At 41.5% G+C, this 16,921-nt stretch overlaps 2 protein-coding genes across 4 annotated transcripts in view; one reads left to right on the forward strand and one right to left on the reverse strand.

The window, feature by feature from the left end:
* LOC121200972 (testicular acid phosphatase homolog) lies at positions 1–7,641 on the forward strand. Of its 2 annotated transcripts, none has more exons than XM_041066496.1 (12): positions 1–251; positions 514–642; positions 1,998–2,093; positions 2,698–2,784; positions 3,922–4,077; positions 4,339–4,437; positions 5,375–5,470; positions 5,946–6,078; positions 6,383–6,465; positions 6,582–6,688; positions 6,875–7,056; positions 7,286–7,641. In XM_041066496.1, exons 2-12 carry the CDS (start codon positions 553–555, stop codon positions 7,393–7,395), a joined length of 1,239 nt encoding a protein of 412 aa, XP_040922430.1. In that variant the 5' UTR covers positions 1–251; positions 514–552; the 3' UTR covers positions 7,396–7,641. The 2 variants fall into 2 exon arrangements, with proteins under 2 accessions (XP_040922430.1, XP_040922431.1); XM_041066497.1 differs by having other exon boundaries at positions 517–642.
* Positions 7,633–16,921, reverse strand: part of mybpc2b (myosin binding protein Cb) — a 22,194-nt gene continuing 12,905 nt past the window's right edge. For both annotated transcript variants that reach the window (XM_041066495.1, XM_041066494.1), the window contains 24 exons: positions 16,776–16,893; positions 16,616–16,664; positions 16,324–16,383; positions 16,030–16,196; positions 15,647–15,779; positions 14,884–15,008; positions 14,622–14,727; positions 13,552–13,718; positions 12,959–13,124; positions 12,730–12,836; positions 12,606–12,635; positions 12,316–12,458; positions 11,387–11,546; positions 11,120–11,224; positions 10,779–10,967; positions 10,519–10,653; positions 10,132–10,299; positions 9,910–9,998; positions 9,327–9,522; positions 9,066–9,205; positions 8,715–8,874; positions 8,400–8,536; positions 7,970–8,156; positions 7,633–7,756 (listed from right to left, as the gene is read on the reverse strand). In XM_041066495.1, the coding sequence (XP_040922429.1) occupies positions 7,731–7,756; positions 7,970–8,156; positions 8,400–8,536; positions 8,715–8,874; positions 9,066–9,205; positions 9,327–9,522; positions 9,910–9,998; positions 10,132–10,299; positions 10,519–10,653; positions 10,779–10,967; positions 11,120–11,224; positions 11,387–11,546; positions 12,316–12,458; positions 12,606–12,635; positions 12,730–12,836; positions 12,959–13,124; positions 13,552–13,718; positions 14,622–14,727; positions 14,884–15,008; positions 15,647–15,779; positions 16,030–16,196; positions 16,324–16,383; positions 16,616–16,664; positions 16,776–16,893 (3,063 nt within the window). In that variant the 3' untranslated portion in view covers positions 7,633–7,730. The remainder of the gene's footprint in view (positions 7,757–7,969; positions 8,157–8,399; positions 8,537–8,714; positions 8,875–9,065; positions 9,206–9,326; positions 9,523–9,909; positions 9,999–10,131; positions 10,300–10,518; positions 10,654–10,778; positions 10,968–11,119; positions 11,225–11,386; positions 11,547–12,315; positions 12,459–12,605; positions 12,636–12,729; positions 12,837–12,958; positions 13,125–13,551; positions 13,719–14,621; positions 14,728–14,883; positions 15,009–15,646; positions 15,780–16,029; positions 16,197–16,323; positions 16,384–16,615; positions 16,665–16,775; positions 16,894–16,921) is intronic.

The following is a 16,921-nucleotide window of genomic DNA, read 5'->3' on the forward strand; positions in this document are numbered from 1 at the left end:
ATGTCACTGCACAGCAGGGAATTGGCAGAGACGGTGATTTGGACTCCAGTCGACGATGAAGTAGATTGGGACCAGAAATCCCTGGGGAGAGAGAGCGAGACGAGGTCAGGTAGGAGGGCTATAAAAGCACTGCCTCCTTTACTGGAACATGCACGTAATGCCAATCTGGGTATGACTGAAGATTTGGGATGCACAGCAGTCCGCTCCTGCCTGTGACTAAAACAGCTAAATGTGTGAACAAGTATGCTGAGGTAAGTGCATATGTTCATTTATACAATCTGCTAAATATTTTTTTAACAAGGCATTTGGTTGTGCATGTACTCTACTGCAAATCAGAGAGCATTCCTACATTCTCAATCCATGTTTAATTCAAAATGATGTAAAATTATGAGGAAACATATTTATTTCATATGTTATATTGTTTGGATACAACAGAATGTCAGTATCCATCATATTCTGTTACTGATGGCCTTTTAGAATTCAAATTTCTTGACATATTTTCCCTCATGTCAGCAGAGGAACTGCTGAGGTAGAGATCAACAAGTTAAAAAGATGTGGAAGTTCCAGAAAAGTTTGGGCTGCTTGTTCCTTCTCTGTTGCATCTGCTTGACCGAGTGTCGCGTGCTGAAGTTTGTCGTTGCTGTAAGTTCAACCAATTTGTTTCTCTCTTGTGTGCAATGCTGATAATGAAATTTATATAATAATACTGACAATTTTTTTTTTAATGGTAGAATTCTAATATAATTTGGAAGCTACTTTAGATCCCATGAGTGTTGATGCTACTGTAAGTTGCTGCTGATTACACTGTATTTTTCTGCTCGGTGAGCATTATTATTTCTACACATTTATGCGACAAAGGATTACTTTGAGTCTAAACTCCAACAGTGTCATGCATATCTCACCCAGACACTTCAGCTTTGTTCATAAACCTCTTTGCATATTTTTCTCTCACTCTGTAGTTCAGTGATAGAGTGAAAAAGACGGTTGGAGGATTCAAGTGCAAATATTTTTCCTATAATGTGACAAAGTTCTTTTTAATCTCTTTTAGGCCTCTTATCTGCTACCTCATGTTATACTAGTGTGTTTGTCACTTACTTCTGACTTGCATTATATAATAAGGTGTTTGTTATGTCACACTGGCAGTTTACAACTTACAGTCCAGTCTTTTACAGTGACTAAAGTCAGGGTTAGGTTTACTACTTGATATCGAGTAGTGAATCTAGTTAATTGTCTCAACTCAAAGTTTTCTCTTTCATATTTTCCTCTTCATATTTTTACTTCACTACTTTCATACTGAACACTATACTTGAAATGAGTATTTTAAATCAGTTAGAACTTGACCCTTTATGACATTAAAGTGCTGCACATGAATGAATAAGTAATGATCAGTAATGAACTATACATTATGATGTTACAAAATCAGATTGCTTGACAAGTACTTTTGGAATTTCAGTACAACTTATTTAATTTAATTCAACTTAATAAAATCTTTGCTTGTTAGCTGTTAAAGTATGTATGAATTCTGCTATTTTATTTTCTGTTAGTTGTCAAATTCAAGTTCAGTTGAGTTTTAAATCTTAGTTCTAGTCTTAAGAAAGTGTTTGGCATCAAAATAACAATTACCTCTAAAAGTAAACCCTGACTTGACTTTGTGGTGTGTTTTTTTTCTGGAGGTTTTCCACAAATGAGTTCAAATCATTGTGGTGCTAACAGGAGTGTATCAGGTGTGTCCATAATCCAGTTTAATCAACCTGTGTGTCATGTCACGGCTCAAAATTTGAGTCCTAGGGTTAATCATACGCACCGAGCAGCGCCACGATGACATCAACAAAATGACTCTTCTGTGTCTTAAATCCACACTGAACTGACCAAGATCATAGGTTTCTATGTCTGACTTCAGTCTCAGGGTGTATTTTTCCATTGAGTACACAGCGTAATGGCTGGAACAGCAGCATGACATCTGCATCCAAGTGACATAATCTGTTATGACTTCTAAGGTGTTCCGACATGGCGATCGATCGCCCATCGAGTCGTATCCCAAGGACCCTCATGGGGAGGAAGTGTGGGCTCAGGGCTTCGGACAGTTGACTGAGGTACTGGGTGTTACTCTTTGTGCGTGTAGTTATTATCTTGTCAAGCAAAATTTGCAAACAAAACAATGAAACACAAAGAGCTTTTAGGTGTATCTTCATTTTCCTAAACACACTTACCCTGTACTGGCTCTTAGGGGATAGAGTGCTGAAGCCTATTCCAGCATGAACTGGGGTGACGCCCTGAACAGCTTATGAAAAATGTGAAATAAAAATGAAACTTCACGTAACAGTTGGACACTGACAGACTAAATAGGATGAAGGCATAAGTCTAAACTCCTTTTTTGCCCAGCTCTTATGTGTTTTCTAAAATTTCAGTATATTTCACTTACCATGTTACATCATAAAATCAGTTTCTAATAAAGTCTTGAGATGGAGGAAAAGCTTATTGTATAGAGTTTTAATTAAACTCCTTCCGACTGTGACAGCTCTCAGGCAACTAGCCAGTTTACAGTGAATAAAATTTTGGACTCTTGGAAGCCCTGCAGAAGAGGTGAAATTTGTTATTTTATGTAAATAAGTTTAACCTGACCTTAAATTTGTCAGATCTTTGGCGAAAAGGTCAGATTTCACCAAAAATTAACACTGATGGCAATTTTACTTTCAGCTGGGCATGAAACAGCAGTTTGAGCTGGGCAGGTTTCTAAGGCGGCGCTATGGAAACTTTCTCAGTGAAGACTATGATAACAAAGAGGTAAGTGTATTTGTGTATTCATACAGTACGTGGATGTGTGTGTGATTTATTTATTTTTTGCTTTGGGCTTGGTTAGCTGAATTTCCCCCGTGAGCCCCATGTGCCTCAGTTTCACCTAATCCTGTTGTCATGCGTGCCCTCGCTCCAACATGTGAAATCAAGTTTATGTGTGGCCAGCAATAGTCTGTAATGGCTGTAACCACACTAAGTTAATGAGCATGACTCATGTTGGTGATATCACTGGCATGGCCTTTTAATGTGCTCTAACATGTTGGGTAATCGTGTTCCATGTACAGTACAGTTGGCAGCATGCATGTTGGTTCAGTATGCCCCTGGGCTGCATGCTCAGCACACTGTCATTACGAAGATATGATTTCCGCTTTCTTTGCTTGCCTGTTTTTTTTTTTTAACTCTCAGTCTTCCTTTTTTCTTTCACTCTCTCTTCCACCACCCCACCCCCCTTCTCCATCCATCCTTGCATTCAGTTCTGTTCTCCCTCACTTAAATAACACGCAATTACCACAAAAATAACAACTCCTCTCAGTACCTGTCATTAGCGATTTGTCGCCCAAGTCTCAGTCAACTTGTACCGTACATTTCCCTGCGCTGCCATGTCTGTTTTAATTTGACGAAAGGAGGAGGGGAAAAAATAAGCATTCTCGGCATCACAGGAACATCCAACCTTATCAGCGTGATTTAGTGTGTGCAAAAACCTGACACAGGGTGACAGAGAGATATAGACGAGCGAAGGCTGATGTCAGAAGAGATCACAGCAAGACGGATGTTTTCCCCCCTCCCTCTCTCATCCATTTGGATCTTTTCTGACTCCGCTCCTCTTCATGTTAAGGGAATACCTCAGCTAACTTGGGATAAATGCAGCTCACTCATGGTACACTTCAGCTTTGCTGGATGCATTTATTTTGCATCTTTATTAAATAAAATTAGAAACTGATTTATGTGTATTTCCACTTTGCAAATGCAAATGCAATCCTTTTGAGTTTCCATAATGCATTTCCTTCTTCTATAAAAAGCAAACTAAGCCTGTGTGTCCTATTTGGAAGAACACAGTAGACAGTGGTATCTAGTACCAACATATGAATGCATTTCAGCATCATGTTCCTGCCATGTCCTTAACAGTTATATGTGCGGAGCACTGACTATGACCGCACTCTGATGAGCGCCCAAGCCTGCCTCGCTGGGATGTTCCCCCCAACCAGACGCCCACCTCCCATCGTGCCCCAGTTACTGTGGCGACCTGTTCCAGTGCACACCATCCCCAGGGCCCAGGACAAGGTGGGCTGCTGAGCCGCATAAATATTTCCTTTCACACAGCAGCCGTACACAGCCGAATAGAAGCTTGTACAAGTTAAAATGAGCCTCTCCTTTTGCAGCTCCATGTTGCTGCCTGTGTTCACCTCAGCTGTGAACCTGGCGCACTGAAATTCCCTACTGTTTTAAAGTGTGAAATGAACACATAATTGTGCCCAGAAGAATTGCCGTACCTGCAGTAAATGTGCATTATTTCCACTGTGCTGTTGTTTTTCATTTCTCAAGCTGTTGAAGTCTCCAGGCAGAGACTGTCCAAGGTTCAGAGCGCTCATGACAGAGACCTTTGAGAGTGAACCCTACCAGAGGTTTCTAAGGGCTCACCAGGTAAGACAAACCACAGAAAAGATACAGTCCTCTAAATACACTGTACTGTAGCTCACTCTCAGCATCTGTTCAATGACGTGAACGTTCTACTCAGAGCACAGTTTGTGTTAAACGCCACTTTTCCATGAGTCATGTGCCTGTTAACCACTGAAAACTTGTTTGTAACTCTGTTTTTATATCATCAAAATTATATAATCGAAGTTGCTGTGAATAATACTTCTCCTCACCTCAGCTGCATCCTTTCTGCTCGTCCGTGCCTTGATTTGTAAAGTAGCAAACACTGTGAAATGCACATTTCTGTAAAACAGTGAAATATATACTTCACAGTTGTTGGTGCCAATGTTATCAGCACCTCCAGTGGACGTGTTAGTTATGCTGCAGACATCGTGTCCTCTCAGTGATTTTCTCAGGCACGGTGACTCCATTGCCTACAAAAAGCTGCACAGTGCAATTTCTCTCACATTCTCGGAGACACTAATTAACGGTTGGATTGAATTAGATTAAGAATTGCAATGAAAAGGTTTTAATTAAACAGAGTCCCATGTGTTGCCTATTAAGGTGGTGTTTGAGAGCAGGACAGGGCCTCCTGAATTGAATTTTAACACCCTCTGCTGGAGGCACAGTACCTGCAAGTTACATGCAAAAACCAAAATGGTGCCATTTCTCACTGTGTTGTCTGACCAAAGGTCAAACTTTCAACAATCACCAAATTAGTAAACTACATTAACCCATTAAATCAAGAAGCTAATGTGTGCAATTTCAAAATCTAACCACCAAATATGAGATATTCTATTAGTGCACCTGCTAAAACAACAACAAAAAAGTTTAATGCTACTCATAAAAATTGTATAAATAACGTGTTGTGCTCCCCAAAGCTTTATCATTCAGAGTGAAGAGTTCAAAGTAATGTTATTATTTTTTTTTCTTCACTGTGCAGTACTTTGTGGAAGGACTCTCCAACCACACTGGCTACCCCGTGTCCAAACTGGTTGGCAAAAAAATATGGAGGGTCTATGACACTCTTACCTGTCAGGTATGCTCGATACTACGCTGCAAGCATAAAAACACACATAAACACAATGAAGCTTGCATACTACCTGTATTCTGCTGTTTACCAGTGCTTCAGCTATTGACACAAACAGCAGCTGCGGAGCAGAGAGAGTCGAACTGAAAGAGGGAAAAGAGCTTTCTTCAACACATCTGCAGAGGGACGGGGAGGCGGTGGGGCTGTGGGGAAAGCATTTTTATACATACAGTAAGACATGAATAGGACAACATATTGAAATGATAATTAAAGCATTATGAGATGGGTGGATTCTAGGCCAGGTTGAATACGCTCATTCACACTTGCAAAATGAGCATCTGTTATCTTCAGACCGCTGCTAAAAATAGCTGGGATAATAGAAATGATGAAACAGAGCCTTTTAAAACTGGCTGTTGTGATTCATGTGTTGTGTAATGTCATTATTAGCGTGATGCAGTGTAATGAATGTTATTTTCTTGTGCAGAGGATCCATAACCTGACTCTCCCACGCTGGGCCACCCAAGACGTTCTGGACACCCTGAAGAGAATAGCATCCTTTGAGGTCATGTACAGTATCCTCAGTCACAAGCGAAAAGAGAAGGCCAGGCTCTCAGGAGGTGGGGATTCACATTAGAGGCAATTAATTTAAAGCACTGTTGTGACAGAAATGTTATTAGAGCAAAAAAAAAAAAAAAAAAAAAACCTCTGTGTTTGTAGTGTTGTGACTTCTGGCTGAGGCTTTGTTTATGCCTCAGACAGTGTAAAGTGCTGGGTCGGGATTTTCAAAAGCATATTAGCACATGTGAGCTAATGACAAAGATGATTACGGCGCTAATACAAGATGCTCAGTAAGGTCAAAAGGATTGTGTTGGTGTCTGGGAAAATTTCATTTGCACTGTTGACACTGTGTTAATTTACCAGGGGTGCTACTGAATGCCATCCTAAGGAATTTCTCCAAGGCTGCAGAGCAAGGGAGCACTCTCAAGTTCATTATGTACTCAGCTGTAAGTTCAGTATTTGGGCACACAGAGTACACACATTTACAATCACTTGTGCAAACTGTTTCACATACTGTATCTCCTCAACTCCTTGTCGCTGTGATGTTTGTTTCTCATTCCAGCATGACTCTACACTCATCACCCTCCAGGCGGCTCTGGACGTGTACAATGGCCTTCTGCCTCCTTACGCCGCCTGTCAGCTCTTTGAGTTCTACCAGGAGTATGATGGGTAATGACTTTCTTCCCTTTTTAGCCGCACCAAAGCATTCAAGAACAATTCTGTTTTCCTTTTCAGTTTGATGAAAATCTGGCAGAGATCCAGAACTGCAATGGCCAAATTAGCACGATACAAGCCCATTTAACACTTACCATAATGGTGTGTCATCTCATTGTGTTCGCCCTAATAATTCCCCAGATCCTATTCTCTGGAGCTGTATTACCGCAATGACTCCTCACGCGAACCCTACCCCAACCCTGTGCCAGGATGCAACGGGCTGAACCCCTGCCCTTTGTCCTTGTTCAGAGAGCTGGTGCGTGAAGTGGTGGCAGAGGACTGGGAGGTTGAGTGCGGGTTTAGGACAAAATGGTCAAGCACAGGTGAAGAAGATTCTTATATATTCTCATGCTTGCACCGATTTCCGTTTGCTCCTATTTCAATACACACTTTGGCATCCTCAAAGCATCAATGCAATATGTTTATTCCTGTATTCACTACAGGGACCAGTGTGGGGATTTTCAGCACAGACTGTCTGATTTAAAAATATCAGGGCCTTTGGAAGTCTTCCATATTCACATGTACCTAAACAAGGATCGTCATCTCCCACAGGTGTCATAACAGCTCTTGCAGTGGCTGTGGGTCTCCTGGCAGTGGCGCTGTTGTTCAGCATAGGAGTGGCAATCCACAAGAGGAGAGCACACTACTCCAGGGAGGTGTAATGCAGACGACTGTCACACATGTGTCAAAAATACAAAAAGGTGCTTCTCAGCTGTGGTAACAGCTCTAATAATAATGTGCCATGTACTTTGATGAATTAGATCCTGACTGGGTGTGTGTGGGAGGTTTATGAGGTCTTTACTTATTCTACTATGAATTATGTTTGGATGAGTAAAAGACTATGCTGCACGTTTGTGAACAGTCACAGAGAAATAAAATGTCTTCAAAATAAACAATTATTTATCGCAGGCATGTCTACATTTTATTTAGTTCACTCTTGGCAGTGTGAACTCCATTTTTGGTTCATATCATTTCACATTCTTTGCTGTCCGGTTCTTCACTTCTTCTCCGGTTCTGGGGCAACTGTGGAATAACAGAACAGATGATGAATGTTGGGTTTAGTTGAAAAAAAGCCCAAATGTAATGGGACTTATTGTATTGTAATATATTTTAATGTGAATCAAGGTACCTTTTTCATTTTCATGTTCTCATCTTGCACACAAATTACCAGGACTCCTTCCACCTCCTCCTTTCTCCCTCACACCCTTGCAGCCCTCCCCTCGCTTCTGTTCTTACCTCGGACGTCCAGCTTACACTCCACTTCATCCTTGCCCAGCTCATTGACAGCCATGCAGGAGTATTTGCCTCCGTCGAAGGTGCTTGGCTTACGAATGTTGAGGGTCAGCACTCCTTGGTTGTTCTGCATCAAATACTTGGGATCCTCACCGATGATCATTTTGTTCTTCATCCAGACAATCTTAGGCTAAGATACAGAACAGTCAAATAAAAAATAAAATCACGTCAAATAAAACATCTTAGATAAGATAAAGCAGATTTTTTCTTTTGTCAGCCTGCTTGATAAAAGAAAAAAGGCTAATATAAGCAGCTTTGTACAAAGGGACCCTCTTCCAGCAAACTTCAGATCTTGATTTGCTAATGACAAGTGGCACTGTCAGCCTCCTCCTGTGAATCAGTCTCCACAGGCTATTTTAACATGCACGTTTACCTTGGGGAAGCCTCTGACGGCACAACTGATGGCAGTGCTGTAACCGGCCACTACACTTCTGTCAACTAAGGGCTGAGTAAACTTGGGCACACAGGACATGTCTTTCTCCCTGTAGGGGTTTGGTTTGTGTTCCAGGCCTATGGAGAAGGGTGGGAGGGCATGGACACTTAGTCAACCCCAATAAATCAGAGCAGAGAGGTGGCTCATTTCCAGTACTAGTATAAAATGTAATTTACACTACAAACACCCACCCACCCACAACCCAGACATACTGTATACACAAATATGCATGCACGTGCACACACACTGTCACACCTGTCTTGGCAATGACAGCTGTGTTCTTGCTGAGGCGCGGCTCCTCGCTCAGGCCGCACAGGTTTTCACTGTAAACGCGGAACATATATTCGTTGCCCATGATCAGATCTGAAGCTGTGCAGTTTGGCCGTCTGTTATGTTCATAAACAGTGAACCATTCCTGGAGAGAGAAGGGGAAAAAAATTCATATTAAAAACTTAAAGACCACAAACTGAGCATGCAAAATGAGCCAAGTGTCAGTATCAAACACAGGCAGGAGGTAATCTCAGCATTATCACTGAGCCACAGGCAATAACTGTACATTTTAGCAGGTAACTGCAGGGGTTTGAAACGTCACCCCTTCTCCCTCACCTTGGTCTTCATGTCCGCCTTCTGGATGGTGTATCCAGTAATCTCACAGTTGCCATCGTCCTTCGGGGGGTCCCACTCCAGCGCCGCATTGAAGCCCCAGACATCTGTCACCTTCACATTCAGTGGAGGCCCAGGCTTTTCTGTTTGAATTAAACATCAGCTCCATGTTTCAGTACATTCCAAGTGTAAAACAGTGTAAGATTTATTTTTCTTCTGCTGAATAATTATTTAGTAAGTCATCTACAGTTCTGAACACCTTACCAACAACCTGTATGTGAATGGTGGCCCTGTCCTCCAAGTTCTCAATCTGTAGAACCAGCTCATATGTTCCAGTGTGCTCTCTCTCTGCTGAGCGAATGAAGAGGATGCTGTCCACGTTTGAGTTACGGACGTTGACCATCTTGGGGTCAATGGGTTTACCATCCTTGTACCAGGTTGCAACAGGGCGTGGCTTACCCTGTGAGAATACAGCAGCGTTGCTCTAAGTTGCTTTTTGAAAGTTGTGACATTGACTCTTTCAAAATGACTAATGGCACTAATTTAAAAAAAACCTGTTCTGTTTTCTAGTGACAGATTATCAGTAATGTTTCTATTAACAATCTGAGGCAAAATGGAGATGGGAGAAAATTTAAGAAAACATTTTGGGATCTGTCCATCTCATTAAAGTGAGAACAATACCACATTCTCTGTAAAATTGTAATAATGAGTATATTGTATTATTTGAAAGAATTGCTCCTAATGACTTTTCATTACAGTCACTCTACAGATTCAATGCCTAATTTTGTTATAGAGCCCAAAATTGCAATCAAATAATTTTAGTATGAGTTAATACAGCCTTTCTAACCTGGAAGGGGATGGTCAGGTTGATCTTCTCTCCTACTTTTCTGATGTACTTTGTTCTCAGGTCCCGAGGAAGGCGGATCTTTGGATGTTCTGAAGCAGAAACAAGACACCTCATTAAAACAGGAGTCATCTCATTAAAAGGCACTGAAGGTGATATTACAATCCATCCAATATATTTGGAAGTTCTTTTTCAGCTGTTCGCAAATACATTTAACTGACTCACCAACAATCTCACGGATGGTGACAGGCTGTGACAGTGTAGCAGGAGGACTGCGTCCAGCGATGTTTACCGCCACCACCCTGAAGTTGATCTTTTCTCCCACGGGGAGACCACGCACCGAAAATCCCTGTCTCTCACAAAGTTCCTTGTTTGCCACCACCCACTCAGTGTCTAAAATAAAATAGAATTACAGGCAGTATATCACAGTGAGTGGGATCTGAATCTTGTTACTTGCTGTGTTTTTGTTCTTATTATGCATTTTCATTGTGAGAATATTATATGCGCCATGTTTAAAACTGGTACAGTCCAGTTTTTAAATAAAGGTTCTTAAGACACTTGATTAGGGAATGTTTTTCAAATTATACTGTGAGCATAACGTGGTCTTTTCACCTCCTTCTTTGCAGTATTCAATAACGTAGCCGTCCAGGCCTCCCGCTCCGATCTTCTCTGGGGCGAGCCACTTCAGGGTGCATGTGCTGTCTGTCACATCATGTACTGTCAGACGCGTTGGCTCGCTAGTTGGGGCTGAGGGTGACAGAAAGAGCGACTCAAGAGAATCACTGCCTGGGTTGGCTGAAGATGGGTGATGCACAAAGGGAGGGACAGGGAGAAGCTGAGAAAGAGCAAGTAAAAATGGCTGTGAAACATACCAATAGGCATGAAGGGTTTGGAGTTGAGGCTTGGCTGAGACAAGCCAATGCTGTTGACAGCAAACACCCTCATCTCATACAGAACGCCTTCAATCATCCTCTTAGCCTCATACGTTGTCGACTCGTATACATCAAAGTTGAGCTTTGTCCATCTGGAAGAACCTTTCTTCTTCCTCTCCATGAGATAACCTGATGGTGTTAAGATGGGCATAATAATAAATTCAAGACAAAATTCTTAAATTTAGATACATTCCTTGTTAGAAATTTAAGATATGTTCCATACGCCACAATATGTAGAGTTAAGCATGAAGACATGGAGAGAAAAAAAATCCATTGTTTACCTTTGACTGGTGCACCGCCATCAAATTTAGGAGGCTCCCAAGTGATGGTGGCACAGTCCTCTCCCACTGACATGCATTTGACATGCTCAGGGGGGTCAGGCACATCTTAAAACAAGATTACAATTAGTTTTACCATTCATCAGAAAAGTTTAAAATACAGTAGATAAAACAGTTGAAATTTGGCTGAAATATAAACCACGCCACAGCACATTGATGTTGTTGTTAACTGTACACCCACTGAGATTTTATTGTAAAATCTTCACTCACCCACAATCTTCACGAACAATACGGCCTTGTCCTCTCCAGCAGGGTTGGTAACGCAGATGCTGTAGTTGCCCTCATCTTCCCTCTCTGCCCCTTCTATGACAAAGCAGCTCAGGTCTTTCCTGGACTCCACCCTTACACGTCCTTCAGTGTTTGAGACTTGCTAACAAACAGGAAGTTGTGGTGAGTTGACGTCTGAATTTGCACAATTAATGTGAATTGTCACAATACAGTTTGGTTCAAAGAACCCTGGGTTAATGGATTTACGAGTGACAAAGAGTTGGAGTTAGAGTTACAAAGGTTTGAGCTATGGTTCATTTGTGCCCTCATGTTATTCTGCTTAAGCAGGCAGACTTTGGGGCCAGCTGCAGAGGCACTAGGGCCAACCAGTAGGGCAATTATTGGCCATTTGGGCTGAATATAGGGTGACTTTGGCAGCACTTAGGCTACTCACGTAACATACTGGTGTGATATTAGTGTAAAATAAGATGTCCCACCAGGGAACAGTCATATCCTGTTTCCAATGAAAAGGGCACTTTGGTTCTCGGACCAAAAACAGCAGGGGCAGTGTCTTCTCTTGCACCCCAGTGCCCTTAACAGCGTGTGGGTACAAATATACCCATCGGTTGGATCAAATCTCTTTTTTCCTTTTTTTTTTTTCTCATGAAGTAGCATTTAACTGAAGCCCAGTGAAAGAGAGAAGGGAGATGGTGAGAACAGGCAGACTTCCTGGTTAAGCCTGCTGACCTTCCATGACCATAGATCATTGTAAATAAAGGACAAAATTGCCATTTCTGGACAACTGGTCCCTAATGTATGTATCTGCTATGTACTATGTATGCAATTCAAATAATTTATGTGTTAAAGATAAACGTATGTATTCATTGAAGTCCATGGCATATACTCTGTAGTGACCTTTATCATATCCTTACTTGATCTCCCTTTGACCAGACAACAGTGGGTGCTGGTTCTCCTGTGATCTCTACATCCAGTCGGAGCTTGTTGCCAGCCACCACAATGATAGTGTTTTGGGAGACCATGTTTCCGGTGGTGTCCAGGTGGATCTTTGGAGGATCTGGTTAATGTATAACATAGAGAGAGAGTGAGACAGAGAGAGAGAGAGAGAGAGAGATGCAGAAGTGGGTTTCTTCTAATATGAACTATACACAAGATTAAAAAGTTTTTAATTAATTGTGAACTGAGGTAATTTAAGGCTACTTACCCTGTCTAGGCACATAGTCGATCTTAATTTCTGTTTTGAGAGAAAAAAGTTGACAATGTTATGCAGGCTGCTGGTGATTAATGCATCCACAATAGTGCCTTTATAATCATTCTGTCTTTCTCACCCAAGAAGTTGAGTTTGGCAGAAAGTGACAGAGCGTATCCATCAGGAACAAATGTGTAGTCTCCGGCATCCTCTGGCTTCACATCATCAATAACCAGCCGGTGAAACCTGAAACGGGCAGCAGAGAAGATATGATGTGGGGAAAACAAGTGCCTCAGTGTTTCTCAGTCTTTAACAAATATCCTGATTTTCTTTCCATAGCCTGCATGTATTTGCTCTCATCTTTGTACCTTCCAATGTGAGTCATTTTGATTCGGTTACTTGGCAGGACCTCCACTCCATCTTTGTACCACTTTCCTGTCACCTTGTCATCAGACACCTCGCACTTGAACACAGCCTGGTCTGTTGCCTTCACTGTCAGATCAGCAATGTCCTGCAACACCTCCAGCTGTTTTTCTGAGTAAGACATCGGAAACCACAGGAGAACAGATCAGGCAGGGCAAAGCGAATGTGAAGGTATAGGGAGAGAGAGGATAAGGTTCATGATGGTAACATCCTGACACCCACTGCCATGAGTTGTTAGTTTGTTTATAAAGAGAGGCGTTAAGCCCTTGGGCCAACAGTTAAATTCAGCTGCATCCTCAGCACCAAACAGCATTCATCTGAATGACATAAAATCCAGACTAAATATAGTAAACCTATAAAAAATACATTCAATACACTGGTGTAACATCTTTGATAAGAATTTTCTTTTTTGACAAGCTCATCTAAAATAATCACTTTCATTATTATTATTAGTTTTTAGTTTCAAATATTTTACAAACAACAATCACTCAAAAATGAAAAAGAAACTGAATGAAAGTGTTATGTTTTCCAGTGGTACCTTCCACCTCCAGCTCTCCTTTGGTATGCCCCCCATTTGTCCAGGCATGGTACATTCCAATGTCATCCAGCGTAGCCTCATTGATGATAAGCGTGTGCTTCTTTCCATCCTTCTTGAATCGAAACTTGGAATCTTTGTCTTTGTGAAGCTCTTGATCCTCAAAGAACCTGGAGATGAATGTGGAATGAGCATCTCTCTTCGAAAGATGTCACTGCTAAATATCTAATGCAAAATAATCACAGCGAGCCAGCGTCTGATGTGATTTATCAACCACATCGGCCACCATTCAGTGAGGGCTAAAAATGGCTTTGGAAAATATGAATGGGTTTTGCACTCCTCAGTGAGAAATTGTAAAAATAAATTCATTCATCCCATGTTTTTACTTTGCATGGACTGCTGCTAGCCCATGCTAACTGACATTCACTGATTTGTTCTTTCACCCTTATTTATACTTATATAAAAAAAGAAAGATCTCTTTGAAATTAAGCTATACTCGTACTTAAAAATGTCAAGGCCACATGGGAAAATTTTCAAAATTGAAAAATCACAGTAAAACAAAGGCAAAGAGAACGTGGGCTTTAAATTATGTTGTTGAAAGCAGACTTTTCAATCTGTTCAACATTCAAAGCAAGTCTTCAGACTCAATTTAACATGTTCCAGATCTCCTTAGGGGATGACACACTTGAATGTGCAGTGCAGTGATGTATAGCAAGTACAAATCAGGTATGGCTTTTATGACAGAGTGGTAGGTTTTGAGAGCAGGTTGATGCATATAATTACGTACGTAGATGATGTCTTATCACTGGAGCCAAGTGATTAAATATTCTCAAACTCAAAACTGTGACAGCACTTCAGATAACAAACTGAGGTCTCCAAGTGTACATTATATTCTTATCTGATTCGTAGCAGCTGAATCATAGAAGCTCAGTATACTACTGTAAGACAGACTTTCTCGTGTTTTGAGAACATGGAGTGATTTAACTGTACTGCGGCAGGGATGAGAGCCATGTCCCGAAGCTGAGTCAAGCGAGGTTGATCCTGTTATGCTAAACACTGTGATATTCACTGACCACATGACGTGGGCACCCTCCTCCGACACCTCGATCTCAAACTCCACTCTCTCTCCCACGACCACATGATAGTCATCCATCAGCTTGGTGATGGTCACAGGGGGCTCTGGACGGAGCAGTAGGAGACATTAAAATTCATGAATTTCAGTGCAAATGCCATAGGGTTTACAAATTCACAGCAAGCAATGCTCTTTGCTGTAATCTCAGATTTTTACTGCTGATGAACTGCCAAAAAAAAAAAAAAATGATGAAGATGGCACACCTTTGACGAACACCTCTGTGAAACACTTGTCCTCGCCAACCACGCACTCGTATGCAGCATCATCAGCCAGAGTCGCCTTATTGATGGTAAGTGTTCTGACGTTGCCGTTTGCCTCCATGACATACCTTGAAAAGCGACAGACAGATTGAATATCAAACCACACAGTCTATCAAGCCAAAACAGTGTTGAAATGTTCCTTTACTGAGCTAATGTTTCAGTACAAATGCCTTTGTACTAACAAACCATTCACATTTAATTTAAAGTTTAACATTTGATGATTTTGACATTTGATAATTTTGAAAGATCAGAATTTTGTCCAGAAGACCGAGTTTCTGCATTTTTCATTTGGGCCATAGATATTTTTTCACACTAAAACCTTTAAGTGTAGAAATAGAGGTCTTTGTCCTGGGGGTGTATCTGCATTAGTCTACATGGGGCATAAGATGTCTTGGCAGTATGACTTGCTTAACCCACTGGGAGGCTTCTTATGACGGTCTAAAAATAAAACGTGTTGATGGCGGCATCATTTCTGAGTATGGCTTTGTGGTACCGATAATTTTAACTTGATATTTTAAAGCCCAAGTCCATCTAACCTTGATGATTAATATAATGCAGCCTAACACTACTGTCTAATTAAGCAAATGCTTTGCATGGGGCTTAGCATGGTGGAAAAAAGACAATAAAAAAAAAGGTCAGTGTGAACTAACAGTAATTTGTTTGTTTGTTTGTACATGTGTGCGTGTTTGTGCTTCAAAGCATGTACTTGGCTGAGGGTTTGATCTCCTGGCCATTCTTCAACCATTTGACCTGGGCATTGGGATCAACCACCTCACACCTCAAGACAATCTTCTTGCCCTTGTCCACAGAGTAGCACGACTCCAGCTTATTCAGGAAAGCTGTGGTTCCAAACAAAAAGGGAAAAATTAAGAATTAACAACTCATCAGTTCACAAAAACCTTCTTTCTCTTGTCTTCTGTGTCCGGTTTTAAGGTGCCCTTCCTCTTACTTACGGCTCCTCACTGCTCTCCCTCCATCTCCACCTTCCCTGAGGTAAAATCTCACCTCCCAGTTCATTTCATTCACACTTCAAATGCTCCTCTACTTTGCCCCCCCATCTCCCTTTACCCCTCAACAGACCCGACTTACCCTCGCTAGGCTTGGGCTCGGCCTTCATCTTTTTCAGACGTTTCAGCATGCCCCTCAGGTCAGTGATGCCATACTTAAAGGCAATTTTCTCATACTCGCTTGGATGGGCATTCTTAAGGAGTTCCCACACATCTATATCTGGTTCCTCTTTTTCAGGTTTCTTCTTCCTGTCAGTCAAGTAAAAGGGATAAGTTTGCAAATAGGAGAAGCGATAAAGGACTTTTTTCTTTTTTTTGAAGGAAACAATCATACTGTGTGCTTGATAATTAAACCGAACAACGTGCAGCGTCTTACTTCTTGGTGGCTTTCAGCAGAGCACTGAAATCCAGATCTCCCTCGTCCTCTCCAGCATCCCTGTGTATATGGAAACAGACATACAGTGTAACCAAGATCAGGCATATCCTCTGACACGGCACAACATTAAATTTACTATACTGTCCTGTAGTGCATGTGCTGAAAGACACATTCACACATACACACACACACACCGGAAAACATTATAAATATTCCATGTATGCATCTTCCCTCTTGTGTATTTGCACACGCTCACATAGGCGGGCTGAAACACAAATACCGATGCACTTACGCTCTCTTGAAGGCAGACAAAATATCTTCTTGCCCTTCCTGGTGTGCAGCTGTAATAAGAGAAGTTGCAGAGAAAGCAAATTAAAGCTGGATCAGATCAAAACATCAGCACGTATGGAATCTGTGTCAGCCTCAGCAGGCCAGAGTCTGTTTTCACTCACCCTCAACGGAGATCTCAAAGATGGAGCTGTCGCACTTGTCCTTTACCGTCACCTCGCACCTGTAGCCTCCAGCATCTCCAGGAACCACTTTGATGATCTTCATTTCATAAGTATAGATCTTGAAAAGAAAACATCTTTTATTTATT

This window comes from Toxotes jaculatrix, chromosome 21 (genome assembly GCF_017976425.1).
Source record: "Toxotes jaculatrix isolate fToxJac2 chromosome 21, fToxJac2.pri, whole genome shotgun sequence".
In the NCBI taxonomy this organism is placed as follows: domain Eukaryota; kingdom Metazoa; phylum Chordata; class Actinopteri; family Toxotidae; genus Toxotes; species Toxotes jaculatrix.

Coding starts and splice junctions, on each gene's coding strand:
- LOC121200972 (XM_041066496.1), top strand. CDS start 553: ATGTGGAAGTTCCAGAAAAGTTTGGGCTGCTTGTTCCTTCTCTGTTGC. Junction 4,438..5,374: donor GGTTTCTAAGGGCTCACCAG/GTAAGACAAACC, acceptor TTCACTGTGCAG/TACTTTGTGGAAGGACTCTC. Junction 6,689..6,874: donor TTCTACCAGGAGTATGATGG/GTAATGACTTTC, acceptor ATAATTCCCCAG/ATCCTATTCTCTGGAGCTGT.